The sequence below is a fragment of the Primulina eburnea genome, chromosome 18 (assembly GCF_022965805.1).
Source record: "Primulina eburnea isolate SZY01 chromosome 18, ASM2296580v1, whole genome shotgun sequence".
NCBI lineage: Eukaryota > Viridiplantae > Streptophyta > Magnoliopsida > Lamiales > Gesneriaceae > Primulina > Primulina eburnea.
In genome coordinates, this window is record NC_133118.1 from 29,337,510 (window position 1) to 29,352,090 (window position 14,581).

The 14,581-nt window shown below is 41.5% G+C and overlaps 2 protein-coding genes across 2 annotated transcripts; both read right to left on the reverse strand.

The window, feature by feature from the left end:
- Positions 1 to 170: 170 nt before the first annotated feature.
- On the reverse strand, positions 171 to 3,284 carry LOC140819399 (E2F transcription factor-like E2FE). The gene is made up of 11 exons (XM_073179481.1): positions 2,871 to 3,284; positions 2,651 to 2,718; positions 2,485 to 2,537; positions 2,297 to 2,374; positions 2,128 to 2,181; positions 1,924 to 2,032; positions 1,743 to 1,813; positions 1,582 to 1,657; positions 1,430 to 1,493; positions 891 to 1,273; positions 171 to 557 (listed from the first exon to the last, which is right to left on the reverse strand). The coding sequence occupies exons 1-11, from the start codon at positions 2,969 to 2,971 to the stop codon at positions 466 to 468; spliced, it is 1,149 nt and encodes a 382-aa protein (XP_073035582.1). The 5' UTR covers positions 2,972 to 3,284; the 3' UTR covers positions 171 to 465.
- Positions 3,285 to 5,277: 1,993 nt separating this feature from the next.
- Positions 5,278 to 8,604, reverse strand: LOC140819398 (E2F transcription factor-like E2FE). The gene is made up of 11 exons (XM_073179480.1): positions 8,277 to 8,604; positions 8,044 to 8,111; positions 7,877 to 7,929; positions 7,689 to 7,766; positions 7,532 to 7,585; positions 7,200 to 7,308; positions 7,018 to 7,088; positions 6,857 to 6,932; positions 6,707 to 6,768; positions 6,166 to 6,550; positions 5,278 to 5,831 (listed from the first exon to the last, which is right to left on the reverse strand). Exons 1-11 carry the CDS (start codon positions 8,375 to 8,377, stop codon positions 5,740 to 5,742), a joined length of 1,149 nt encoding a protein of 382 aa, XP_073035581.1. The 5' UTR covers positions 8,378 to 8,604; the 3' UTR covers positions 5,278 to 5,739.
- Between the last annotated feature and the right edge of the window lie 5,977 nt (positions 8,605 to 14,581).

Below are 14,581 nucleotides of genomic sequence, written 5' to 3' on the forward strand. Positions count from 1 at the left end.
ATATTATCAATCACTTGCAAAATGGGCCACTGATTGAACAGTTTTATCACTACAAAACCAGCCAGACAAAATAAAATTCAGGTTCACAGATTGAACTCTCCAGTTATATCATTCTCCTGTTAGGGGTTACATGGAGCCTAAGAAGTAAAAAACAAAAAACGGGAGGGAAAAAAAATCGCCAAAAGATGCAAATTACTGGTTGATATTAAGGATAACAACTAGTATAAACTCAGTCAATGTACATGGACATCCTCATAAAATCCAGAGATTAATTGTGAATTCCAGAAATTAATTGTGAATAAAGTTGCATAATTGATTGTTACTGATGCATGATTCCTGCGAGGCCGCCAGAGTGCATTGAGTATATGCACTCTTCATCAGGGGCCATTTACTCTTAAGTCAACAAATGTAGCTCTATTCTTACGAAGTCAGGTGTACCACTGCTGTTTGAATAGAAACTGCGTGTTAGGATATTATTTGTATATGGTTCTTGCCATCAACTTCGGAGTACCATGATTTCCATGCTTCAGCATAGTGCGAGAACAGGTCTTTCAAAGCTGAGAAAACAACCATGAAGCAAGTTCTGGTAAGCAAAATTTGGGACAGCATTACAGAAAAATAATGAGCATGTATTTTAAGAGTAGTGTATATGTGCGTGCACAGAATTCTTCTGTTTTGAAACCACAACTAAATAAATTGAATAATGCAACTTAATGAGGAGTCTCCATTTACTAAGTGTGGTTAAAGAATGGAAGGCTTTTTCTTCTTTCCCACATGTATAATTGATTAATAGACAATAAATGGTTCATGTAATTTTAAGCACTGGACTAAACAAATAATCAGTTGATGATAACTCTTCTAATATGACTGAAATAAATCGAGTAAAGTACCTTGACTATGATATTGAGGCAGATAAGTGGAGGCTAGACTTTCCCGATCTATGACCTGTTTTTCTTTTTCATCTTGAGAAGCTCCAACCTCGTGCTCATTTGCAGGAGCAAAAGGACCGAACTGGTAACTCTTGCCTCCTGTTTTTGCCCTTTCAACCTCGTTATCCAAAGTCTCCTGTTTAATTTGAATTGGTATATGTGGTTTGAGGAAACTAGGTGCATCCCCATCCACCTTCAACCTCTTTACAGTAGCATTAGTAAGGTCGGTTCCAAAAACCCTCTTCCTGGATTCACTCAAAACCAAGGACTCCACATTTCCTTTATCAGGTTTTCCATTCAGCCCCAACCATCTGAAAGCTGGTTTCCTTGTTTCAGGATGATGCGTCTGAACATCATTCAAGAGATAGATAAGCGCTAGAGTTACATACATTTTAATCTTTTTGAACTTGTCCATGCGAAAGTGTATTGATGAGAACAAAATATGGAAGTTTTGTACAACAGTTTTGGTTTTATAGTCCTATCACTCAATAAGATGTCTCAACTTCTCAATAAAATTCATGGAAGACAGAACATTAGCTATATCATACAGCCTTCTAACTTTTGCTGCAGAGTTGCAAAAAGTAAACATTAACCAAAGGAGTCATACATATTTTATTTCAGAAATAACATAACAAAAGTGAAGGTACGCTACTTCTTGTATTCATTGAATTGCGGCTTCCATCCCCAAGCAGTAGCTTTGCAGCAGCATCAAGAGAAATCATATCCATCTAAACAATAACTGTAACATTATAAAACTGCATAGATTACAAATAGAATAAACCACAATTGCAAATAATTTAAACATTATCTTACATCAGTGCAAAGAAAAAGCTTAACAAAATTCTGAGTCAGAAGCCCAAGAGACTTCTCTTTTCTATTTTCACCTAAATATGGAAATAAATAAATCAATGATTCAGCACTTGCCATGTCCAAGATTAGGAATCAGCCACAATCCACATCGAACAATGAGGAGAAAATGGCCAAGATTGATTACCAGATCTGTTTGACAAAGAGCATTTAGGAACAGAATTAGAGTCTGATTTATCAGTTTGACTTAAGTTGTTAAAATCTGAGCACATCTCGTCTTCTTCATCATCTGAAGTCTAAGGAAAATAATAATGTCAAATAAGATGATAAAGAATCCTGCAATCTGATGACACCCAAGATTTCATTGGTGATAAAACATCAAGGAGCATACTTTCTCAGAGCAGCTTGTTTCAACAGCAGAGCCATTCTCCTTTAAGCCCTCTTTCTGCCGCGGGGGAGGGGGGGAGTGGAATATCAAAAGATCTTGAATATATAAAATCTACAAGTTCAGCCAAGCCTCGAGGAAAACAACAAAATCAGAGAAGAAAAGTGTTATTTACTTTTAGGTCTTCCAAAGCCTTGGGGATTGCCCCAAACCCTTTCCATGTATAGCGATTCTTGGCCTTCCGAGCAAGGATCTGAGATAAGAAATGCAGAATCCTAATTTCCAGGTCTAGATTAAAATCCCATGTAAACTCCCAAATAATTCATTAAATTATGAAGAGGTTCAGATTTTAGAACTTCTTACGCCAATGCTTTCCAGAACGTTCACGATGTCATAAATTCGTCGCCTTTCCACCCCTGCAACAAAATGAAACGAAATCCCAGATCCAGATTACCAAGCAATGTTTTTATTGAGAAGCTCATTAAAATAGACTCGATTAAATTTCAAGAGGTGCATTGCCGATCCATACCGAGCCGTGAAGCTGCATCGTCGAGGCCAATTGTTTCGACACCATCTCTATTATACAAGCTCAGGAAACTGAACAAATAAAAAAACAAAATCAACCCACAAATTTTCCAAACTATAGCTCGTGCACAAAATTATGAACTTGAAATTTCAGCAACACGCACACAAGTTGAAAGAAATGGGAAGAATGGGTCCTTGATTGAAAACGAAAGATAGAGAATTACTTGGTGCACAAGAGACCCAGAGATTTCTGTTTTCGGCAATATGGGACATCTTTATATCCAGAATCCATGGCTGCCGCTGCATGGAACTCAGGTAAAGCCATATGAATCTCTTCAAACAAGTATATCGATCTGTAAGCAACAACAAAGATGTATATACGACCAAAACACACACAATATAGCGTATCACTGCGTGTTCTTGGAGACCGTTAAAAAGGGTTCCATTGCAGTGGCGGCAATCGGATGAATCAAGGGTTTGTATGTGCAATATGATTGCGATAATTTGTCGATTTGGGGGAGGGAATTCGAATGTTTGAAAATAGGCCATGCAAAAACAGCGGGAATTTGAACATTATCTTTGAATGCTGAGACGCGCCGGTTAGAACGAAATTACTGGTTTGACCTCGCTGGAGCTGGTTTGTGTCCGTAACGGTTATCGTCGCCGAATCGAAACGATCGGACAGAGCCGAAAACTTGAGCCGTTGTTTAAGTTTTGAATCTAAAATAAAATCGAGAACTAACGACTCTATTTTGGCTCCCAATAATCCCATAAATTAGTTTTGTATTTTAAGTTGTTTTTCTTTCATTGTTTGATCTTTGTTGTTTTACTAATTTAAATTAATTTCTCGTTTTATTCGTTGATCCCATTACAATTCCGTTCACCTAATTAAAATGATCGTCCAAAACCGAAAACTGGAATAGTTTTTCGTTTTCAATTCTAGAATGAAATCAAGAACTAACAACTCTTGCCTTGGCTGCTGCATGCAGCAGCTTTCATGTAATCCAACTATGTTTGGTAACGCCTATTGTACTCATCCAGGTAGTCCTAGGCCTCCTTTTGATGGTGTGATACAGAGGTTTGTAGACTTAGGAAATCTCAAGCAAAAGCAGCAGAAATTACCTGCCATAGTCTCTGTAGATATTCCATCTGGATGGCATGTTGAAGAAGGTGATTTCAGTGGCCAAGGAATCAAACCAAATATGCTGGTGTGTATTTATTTTGAAAATTTCTATACTTTATCACTAAACATCTTTAAGATGGCATTTTTCTTTTCCTCTCCTGTCGATGAGTGTTTAAAACGTGGCTAGCTGTGTGTCAAAAAGTTTTCTGGTCCTCATCACTTTCTAGGTGGCAGATTTGTTCCCTCATCCATTGCAGAGAAATTCAAGCTTAACCTGCCAGAATATCCTGGAAGTTCTATGTGTGTTCGAATTGGAAAGCCTCCACGAGTTGACATATACACTCTTAGAGAAAACTATATCTCTCCAGAGTTTTCTGAGGACCAAGCTGATGCTGATCCTTTTGCTCAGATGTTACTTCACATCAAACTGGGTGACTGTTTTCTTTTTCACTTAAACACTGTCTGTGTCCAGAAATGGATTTTGGCCTGGACCATTACTGATATAGAACAGAAGAAACTGGAGTACTGGGCCGTCAGTTAGCAGATTCTGGTATGCATCAGTCATCAAGAATCTGTCAGATTTTAAATTTATTAGAATTCTGAGAAGCGAGTTATGATATTACAGCAATTTTTGCATTATAGCACAGAATCTCCTCTTTTGGCAATGCATTGTCGAAAGTGGATATAGAAACTCGGCACTCCACACTTCACCAAGTTGGTCATGATGATTATCTGTGGTAAACCAACTTCATAAACCATAAAATTTTGAGCATGTAATATGGATGGGCGACAAACATCCTTATTCTCAAGTTTTGTCAAATACCTTATTAACACAATGCTATCTGGCTTGATTATTGTCTGAGAAGCAGAGTGTTCTATTTTAACCTTTTTCTTCCTACGGCAATGCAGAAGTTTGATCCCAAAACCAAAATATTGGGTAGGATATAGGCTCAAACCGTAGCTTTTTGAGATTGGCAAGGAGAGCCATCTCACTTGCATGACATGTGTGTTATTGAAAGTAACAGTGTTTTTGCAACACTAGAACACGCTTGGTGTTTTTATTCAATGAATTTTATTCGTACTCAAAATATTTTTAGTTGTATACATCATTGATACATAAATGTATATGCACATAAATACACACATTTGTGAGTGTATCTATACCAACAATTATTTATTTCCTTTTTAGACAATATGACCCATGTAATACAATGTTTTCAGGTTACGTTACTCGCCAGAGGTAATCGATGGAAAGAATGTGTGGAGAATTGATAGATTGTCTCCATGACCAGTATTCTCAGTATCTTCATTCTGATATCTTTATTCTAAAATTCCATTTGTTTCTTAGTTTTGTTTTTCTTCTGTCGATAGTAATACAATGTAAGTTGTACGATGATATGAGACAATCTGCACATATAAGTACATCCCCTGGTTAATTGAAATCGTCTTAATTCTCAGTGCAATCCGCATACTGTGATAGTTGAAATCTTCTCGATGTAATCAGGATATTATCAATCACTTACAAAATCGACCACTGATTTAACAGTTTTATCACTACAAAACCAGCCGGACAGAATCACATTCTCATGTTAAAAGTTCAATGAAGCCTCAGAATGAAAAAGAAAAAAGAAAAAAGAAGGAAAAAAGATTCCCCATACGATGCAAGTTGCTGGTTGATATTTAGGATAGCAACCAGTACAAACTTTCAGTCAATGTATATGGATGCTCAAATTTGAGAAGGGGTCAAGGATGCCAACGCAGATCCTAGAGTCTATCATGAGAAAATCCAGAAATGAATTGTGAATAAAGTTGCATAATTGATCGTTACAGATGCATGATTCCTGAGAGATCGCCAGAGTGCATCGAGTATATGCCTTCTTCATCAGGAGCCATTTACTCTAAGTCAACAGATGTACCTCCGTTCTTAGAAAGTGAGGTGTACCACAGCTATTTGAATAGAAACTAGGGTGTTAGGACTTCAGTTGTATATGGTTCTTGCCAGCAACTTCAGAGTACCATGATTTCCATGCTTCAACATAGTGCGAGAACAGGTCTTTCAAAGCTGAGAAAACAACCATCAAACGAGTTTCTGGTAAGCAAAATTTGGGACAATATTAGTGAAAATTTATTGAGCATGATTTTAAGAGTGGTGGTGTATATGTGCGTGCACTGAATTCTTCTGTTTTGAAACCACATACTGAATAAATTGAATAATGCAACTTAATGAGCAGTCTCCATTTACTAAGTGTGGTTAAAGAAAGGAAGGTTTTTCTTCTTTCCCACATGTATAATTGATTAATAGACAAGAAATGGTTGGTGTAATTTTAACCACTGGACTAAACAAATAATAAGTAGATAGCTCTTCTAATGTGACTGAAATAAATAGAGTAAAATACCTTGATTATGATACTGAGGCCGATAAGTGGAGGCAAGACTTTCCCAATCTATTATCTGTTTTTCTTTTTCATCTTGAGAAGCTCCGTCCTTGTGCACATTTGCAGGAGCAAAAGGACCAAACTGGTAACTCTTGCCTCCTGTCTTTGTCTTTTCAACCTCATTATCGAAATTCTCTTGTTTAATTTGAATTGGTATATGTGGTTTGAGGAAATGGGATGCATCCCCATCCACCTTGAACCTCTTTATAGTAGCATTAGTAAGGTCAGTTCCAAAAACCCTCTTTTTGGACTCACTCAAAACCAAGGAATCCACATTTCGTTTATCAGCTTTTCCATTCAGCCCCAACCATATGAAAGCAGGTTTCCTTGTTTCGGGATGATGCGTCTGAAAATCATTCAAGAGACAGGTAAGCGCTAAAGTTGCATACATTTTAATTTTTTTAAGCTTGTTCAAGCAAAAGTTTATTGATGAGAATAAAATATGGAAGTTCGTGACAACAGTTTTGGTTATATACTCTTCTCACTCAATAAGATGTCTCACCTTCTCAATAAAATTCATGGAAGACAGAACATTAGCTATATCATACAGCCTTCTAACCTTTGCTGCAGAGTTGCAAAAAGTAAACATTAACCAAAGGAGTCGTACATATTTTATTTCAGAAATAACGTAACAAAAGTGAAGGTACGCTACTTCTTGTAGTCATTGAATTGCGGCTTCCATCCCCAAGCAGTAGTTTTGCAGCATCATCAAGAGAAATCATATCCATCTGAACAATAATCTTAACATTATAAAACTGTATAGATTACAAATAGAATAAACCACAATTGCAAATAATTTGAACATTATCTTACATCAGTGCAAAGAAAAAGCTTAACAAAATTCTGAGTCAAAAGCCCAAGAGACTTCTCTTTTCTATTTTCACCTAAATATGGAAAATAAATCAATCACTCAACACTTGCAATGTCAAAGAATAGGAATCATTCACAATCCACGTCGAACAAACAACGAGGAGTAAATGGCCAAGATTAATTACCAGATCTGTTTGACAGAGAACATTTAGGAACAGAATTAGCGTCTGATTTATCAGTTTGACTTGAGTTGTTCATATCTGAGCACATCTCGTCTTCTTCATCATCTGAAGTCTAAGGAAAAGAATAATGTCAATTAAGATGATAAATAATCCTGCAATCTGATGACACCCAAGATTTAGTGGTGAGAAAACATCACGGTGTGAATTTAATATGTATATAAAAGAAAGAAAAACTTTTTTTCAGTTGAATCTGTCCACGACAACATAACGATAATCATCCAAATTAAAACTTTCAATCAAGAAATAGGCAAATAAATCTTTAGATGGGAGCATACTTTCTCAGAGCAGCTTGTTTCAACTGCAGAGCCATTCTCCTTTAAGCCCTCTTTCTGCAGGGAGGAAAAGATCAAAAGATCTTGAACATATAAAATCTACAAATTCAGCCAAGCCTCATGGAAAAAGACAAAATCGGTGAGAAAAAATGCTATTTACTTTTAGGTCTTCCAGAGCCTTAGGGATTGCCCCGAACCCTTTCCATGTATAGCGATTCTTGGCCTTCCGCGCAAGGATCTGAGATACAGAAATGCAGAATCCTAATTTCCAGGTCTAGATTAAAATTCCATGTAAACTCCCAAATATTCATTAAATTGTGAAGAGGTTCAGATTTTAGAACTTCTTACGCCAATGCTTTCCAGAACGTTCACGATGTCATAAATTCGTCGCCTTTCCACCCCTGCAAACAAAATTAAAGAAATCCCAAATCCAAATTACCAAGCAATGTTTTTATTGAGAAGCTCATTAAAATCAGACTCAATTTAATTTCAAGGGGTGCATTGCCGATCCATACCAAGTCGTGAAGCTGCATCGTCGAGCCCAATTGTTTCGACACCATCTCTATCATACAAGCTCAGGAAACTGAACAAAACAAAACAAAAAAATCAACCCACAAATTTTCCAAACTACACCTTGTGCACAAAATTATGAACTTGAAGTTTCAGCAACACACACACACACGCACAAAAATTGAAAGAAAATGGGAAGAATGGGTCCTTCATTTAAAACGGAAGACAAAAAAATTACTTGGCGCACAAGAGACCCAGAGATTTCTGTTTGCGGCAATATGGAACATCTTTAGATCCAGAATCCATGGCTGCCGCTGCATGGAACTCAGGTAAAGCCATATGAATCTCTTCAAAAAAGTATATCGATCTGTAAGCAACGACACAGATGTATATACGACCAAAACACACACAATAAAGCGTATCACTGCGTGAGCTTGGAGACCGTTAAAAAGGGTTCCATTGCAGTGGCGGCAATCGGATGAATCAAGGGTTTGCAAGTGAAATACGATTACGATAATTTGCCGATTTGGGGGAGGGAATTCGAATGTTTGAAAATGGGGCATGCAAAAACAGCGGGAATTTGAACATTGTTTTTTGGATGCTCAGACGTGCCCGTTAGTAGTAAATTACTGTTTTGACCTCGCTGGAGCGTGGTTTGTGTGAAACTGGCGGGGTTTAATCGTGGAATTTCGCATGGGGTTGGGTGTGTGCGAGGAATCGTGTGATGTAATTACTCATCACGTGGGTAGATTTGCTCTTAATCCGATGTTTTAATCATTTGATTTTACTAATTTTATTATTTCTTTTCATATTCGCCAACCCAATCACGGTTATCTTCGTCGAATCGAAACAATCGTACATAATCGATAATTGGAAACAGTTCTTTCAGTAGTGAATCTAAAATAAATCGAGAACTAACGACTCTACTTTTGCCTCGAGATAACGAGAAACTGTCATTAAGATCGGAGACGGTAGATATTAAATGAAAATATAACGGGTATCATAAATTAGTTTTGAGTTTCAATTTTCTTTTACTAAAAATAAAATTTCTTGATTATATAAAATAGGTTATATTGTTTTTTTTTAATGAAAAATTTACTGAACTTGTATAATTGAATCGGATTTGAAATTCACTTGAATTACATTTGGATTTTATGAAAGATTTGAGGATATGATTATAAATAACTCCATGTTGAGATTAATTTGATTTCTTAAAAATCATAGAAAAAATAAGAACTTATATGATAGGTGATGTCAACCGGGCAAATCGGGTAATAGCCGGGTGGGCGATTTGCCAAGTCAAGTGTTTGGATATATGTGCGGATGTTCTTACAAGTTACTGATGGTCCGGGGTGGTTGAGTTCCCTGTCACTTGGAGGACAGTGCCCGGGATGATTTGAGTAATAACCCTGAAAACACAGAACGTTAGGGAAGCGCCGGAAGTTGTTCCGGCGTATCCACTCCGACGCTCAAGTCAGTAATGTACGCAAAGGAAAACTTAGAGGGAGTAAGAATATTTGTGAGTGCTTGTGAGTATTCCAAAAAGAGTTACCCCCTCTCTAGTACTTACGGGGGGTCTTTATAGATGAGGCAGGTAGATGACTTACCCGCCGAATTCGGATAGTGGTCCATGATTCGGGGTCATGGGCCATGTTGTCAAGTAGTGGGACACGTACTAAGAGTTGACCCGGTCATGGAATGGGGTAAAATAGGCTCCGCGATGTCAGGAAGACGTGGTGATCAAGGAGAGAATGCGTCTTTTTCTCGGGTGTTTTCCACCCGAGTGCCTCTGAGGTGTTTCTTGAGCCGGGAAGTTTTTACCCCGGATATTAGCTGATTACTCCCCGGGCGTCCTTCCCACCAGGTCACTGAAGGTAATTGTACTTCAATATCTTTTCCCCGTTCTGATCTTGCCCGAGTTCGAGAACCTTCCGGGTCAGGGTCCATACCCGGGCCCGGGTTCTCTTGGGGGCATCACCACTCCCTCCTAAAAAAGTCGGGCTAGAGTCTATCTCGCTGTCCCGATTAATAAAAGATGTTCTCCTGGTGATACAGGAGTCTTCTATGACTCTGCAGATGTGGATACCCTTGCTGATGTCGTCGTAAGCCCTAAAATTCAAATTTATTTTCAACGTTCCGCGTTTCGAGGGCTGTTACAATATCTCGATATTGACGCCTGTCTTTTCGCCTGCCCTGCGCAACTTCCAATATTCACCCTAGCCGTAGATATATTCGAGAATCAACGATCGGGATATATTCCTCTTTCCTATATATATCTGGTATCCCCTATCCCTTGCTAATTACTTCCATAAATATGGCCGATGCTAGCAGCTCGAGAACTCCCGGGATGACCGAAGCCCTTAGGGAGCCCAATCTGGAAGTTCAAAAGTCCATCATAGAAGATGAAGTACTGAACGAAGTTCTTGGCTATTGGGAAGAGCTTCAAGAACTGAAACTTCTTTACGATTCCGGGGAAGCCACCACTCCTGCCCTGGCATCCAAACTAAGGAAAGTGCGCAAACAACTACACTTAGCTGAGTGGGTGGACATCTTCACGGATGGTCATGTATATCAGCTGATGCTTCGGAAGGAATTGAAGCTCCTGAAGAACATTCTCGGCTCTTCCAGCTTCATGCAAGGCTCCACTCCCCCGCTGTCGGCTTGGTTGAAGATACGAATAATTGTAATAGAAGAGAAATATGACGATGTAGTATGCGCCAATGTATATGGTTGAATAAGAATTTATTTTAGTTCCTTTTCCTCTATCACCACTCGGCTTATAACCACTGTAAATCCAGTGACACATCATGAACGGGGCAAAACCATCTGAAATAATTTACTAAAAACTTCTGGACTTGATATCTCCCGGGCGATTAACCCCAATGCTGGGGCCTTGCGTTCCCCGGGCTGTGAATCACCTGCGGGAGCCTCGGGCTTCCCGGGCTTCATGAAATGCCGGGGACTCGTGTTCCCCGGGCTTGGATGAGTGCCGATACCCTAAGACTTCCCGCCCCTCGGTATGGTGTCCCCTACACAAATTTCAATCTTTGATACTAAAGTTCCGCCGAGGGACGCCCCATTTCCCAAGGTAATAATGACGCTGTGACATTGATATTTGTTCGCGTCCCTTTGACTACCTGGAACAATTTTTCAGGCGTTTCCTGATCCAACACGCATGCTTAAACCAACGGTCGCGATTAATCTCTCCTCCATAAATGCGTAGTCGTTTCACATGGTTGGAAACTTTTCGGTTTCCTCCAGACTACCGACCTTTTGCCTATAAATAAGTAGATGAAGGCGAAGTGAGAGCGATTGTTTCGATCATGCCGAGTTCAAGTGAAACTACTGTTAACAGCAGTCCGTATGGTCACTTGCCACCCTCTACGCGCGTTCATTTAGAGTCGTTGAAGAGGACCATCGAGGAGTTTATTCTGGCGAAAGTTATGTCCACTTGGCATAAGATTCATAATCTTGTGCAATCCTTCCAAGACGGTCTGGCCTTTACCAGGCCACAGAGAGCATTGGCCAGGAGATACAAACGGATATTTTATGTGACGCACGTGATCGAGCTAGCCACTGATCAAGTTCTGCTTCAGGCGATGCTGCGGAAGGAGTGGAAACAGCTGCGCAAGCTTGCCGCTACCGAGTCCTTTGCCAACCTTCCCCTCCCTGAGCTTCATAGCTGGATGTCGGACTGGGAGGATCATGTAGGCTCTAGGCTGGCTACTGCGATATTTCACCGATTTTATTAATAAAATTTTATTTTGCGCACTTCGCTTGTGCTCTTCCTTCAAGTTTATGGATTTTAAAGTAAAAAACCGGGGTTTAAAACCTTTCGGACTAACGATAACTTGCCGGGGCCTCAAACCTCCCGGGCTCAAAATAACTTCAAAACTTTCCGGGTCTAAAATAACTTGCCGGGGCTTCAAATCTCCCGGACTTAAAATAACTTGCCGGGGCTTCAAACCTCCCGGGCTTAAAATAACTCGCCGGGGCTTCAAACCTCCGGGCGAGTTACGGGGCTTCAAACCTCCCGGGCTTAAAATAACCCGCCGGGGCTTCAAACCTCCCGGGCTTAAAATAACTCGCCGGGGCTTCAAACCTCCCTGGCTTAAAATGACTTGCCGGGGCTTCAAACCTCCCGGGCTTAAAATAACTCGCCGGGGCTTCAAACCTCCCTGGCTTAAAATGACTTGCCGGGGCTTCAAACCTCCCGGGTTCGAGGTAACATGCCCGTTATCTTTTTTGAGGGACATGTAGGATGTCATGATGACACGTGTTCCTTTTTCCTTTCTAACGGTCGGCAACGTTCCGTCTCCCGAGGACCCGATAAGTCTGACACCTTCATAATTACACGTCCTTTCACCTGCTAGGTGCGACTTACGATGCGAATCTGATCATTCATATCCCCCCAGATCAACGGCGGAGATCCGTGATCCGGGTGTGTTTTTCTGAACCGACGCGGACCTTTGGATCATGGCTAGATCTACGGCCCAGGTCGTTTTTCTGCTCCTATATATATCTCCTTCCCCAACCCGTCATTACTTTCGCCAATTTTCACTAAGCCTCCGCGTCTGCAACTCTGTCATACTGCCGATCAATCCCCAGCGATCAAACCACCACTTCTCTTCCAAACACCGCGTAAGTTCCCCTTTTTCCATTATGTCTTCCTCCCGTACTTCTTCTACTTCGGGTAATATCTATCAGGGCTCCTCGGAATTTGAGTCGGAGGCCCTGCGCGATAGTCCCCCGATTTCTGCCTCCCCCGTTTCTACTTTTCGTCCTCAAAATTCAACTCTTCCTTTTCCTCCCCTCAAAAAATCTAAAACTTCTCGCGGAGCTGGGCCCTCCCGTCCCCAGAAGAAAAAGAAGAAGGTAACTTCTTCGAAACCTTTAGCCCGGGCTATTCCTTCTCCTGCCCGGGCTACTGATTCTGGCCCCTTGCCATGGTTTTCTACCATGGTGAGCTCTCTCCGAGCCAAATCCGCCGAGGAGATCCGCATCCTTGGCTCCATCCCTGTTGACCATGCTATTGTCATCCCTGGTCCCAGTGATCGGGCTGACAAGCCACCAGAAGGGTATCTTACCTTCTTTCGAGACCAGGTCATCAATGGCCTCAGATTTCCCCTTCACCCTTTTTTCATTGGGATATCTTCCCTTCTTGGCATTCCTCTCAACCAATTTCACCCTAATGCCATTAGGATGATGACCTGTTTTTTTACCCTCCTCTCCATGCACCCCAACATTCCCCTTGAGCCTTGCCTTTTTAATTTTTTCTTTATCTGCTACATTGGCGATTACGCCTTTTCGTTCAAGACCTGGTCTCACCATAAACTTTTCGGAGATATTTCTTCTTCTGTCAAGGACTGGAAACGTCGGTTCTTTTACATTCGTCCTGCTAAACTCCCTGAATGCCCGATTGGGTTTATTTCTACCCTTCCTGATCAACCGGGTCTTCCTGAGAACCACCGCATACTTGACTCTTACACCCAGTGTGAGGAGGTGGTAGGCGGTAAGGTGTATAGCTCCTCTGCCCTCCTTGGTGAAAATTTATTGGTGACTTACGGTCTGAGCCCCGGGGTGGAGGAGCCTACCGATCGCATCATCGAAGAGTTCGATGCCTTTCGCCCCGGTAGGTTCCTTTCGCTAACCCTTATTGTGCTGCCTTTCCCTTGGTAGATCACATAATCTAACGGGCTGTTTTATTTCCTGCAGACGCTGAGATGAAAGAGGCCTTTGCCCAAAAGTTGGCTGAGGAAAAAGCGGCTAGGAAAGCTGCCCGGAAGGCCGCTGCTGCTGAAAGGAAGGCACGAGAGCAGCGGGGGTCTTCATCCCAGGCGGCTACTGAAGACCGGGTCGAGGAGGAGCTGGCATCCCTGATGCCTGTCGAAAAAGGGACCTTGGCTACTGCTGAGGCCGGGCAGGCTGGTACCTCTCCTAACGTCCAGACTGCCAAGACCTCCGAGCCCAAGGAGCGAGGGGTTATTCTAATCGAAGGGGAGGACGAGTCCTCAGACCGGCCCCTCCAAACCACTAAGAAAAGGAAAGCTTCAAAAGAGCTTGTCCGTGTTGAGCCCCGGGTGGTTCAGGGGTCCGGGCTTGTCCCGCCAATGTCTACAGATGGCACTACTTCCCCCTCCCCCGCAGTGCCCGAGACCATTTTCTCGGCCGGAAGTTCGTCGATAGGCTTCCACACGCTGAAGCGAGTGGCAACTCCTGCCGATGAGACCATGCTTCTGGCTTCGAAGGCCGGGGATCTGATGATGGAGAGTTTCAATCTCCTACTAGCTGTAAGTGTTTTCTTTCCACCACTCCTGCTTCTTTGCTTCATCTGTATACTTTCTTCCTTATGCATTTCTTGGTTTATTCCCAGAGCGGGCAAATGGCTAGAGCGGCCTTTGAGAAGATGGGTGCTTATCAAAAAAGCACTGAGGCCCGGGCAGCCTCCGCCCAGGCTCTCCATGATGAGGCCCAGGCCCGCATAGTTCAGCTCCAAGAGCTCCATGCGGATGCCCTCCTTGGCCAGAGCACCACAATGACTGC

Coding starts and splice junctions, on each gene's coding strand:
- LOC140819399 (XM_073179481.1), bottom strand. CDS start 2,971: ATGGCTTTACCTGAGTTCCATGCAGCGGCAGCCATGGATTCTGGATAT. Junction 2,375..2,484: donor ACGTTCTGGAAAGCATTGGC/GTAAGAAGTTCT, acceptor TTCTTATCTCAG/ATCCTTGCTCGGAAGGCCAA. Junction 2,033..2,127: donor AAACAAGCTGCTCTGAGAAA/GTATGCTCCTTG, acceptor TATTTTCCTTAG/ACTTCAGATGATGAAGAAGA.
- LOC140819398 (XM_073179480.1), bottom strand. CDS start 8,377: ATGGCTTTACCTGAGTTCCATGCAGCGGCAGCCATGGATTCTGGATCT. Junction 7,309..7,531: donor AAACAAGCTGCTCTGAGAAA/GTATGCTCCCAT, acceptor TCTTTTCCTTAG/ACTTCAGATGATGAAGAAGA. Junction 6,769..6,856: donor CAATTCAATGACTACAAGAA/GTAGCGTACCTT, acceptor GCAACTCTGCAG/CAAAGGTTAGAAGGCTGTAT.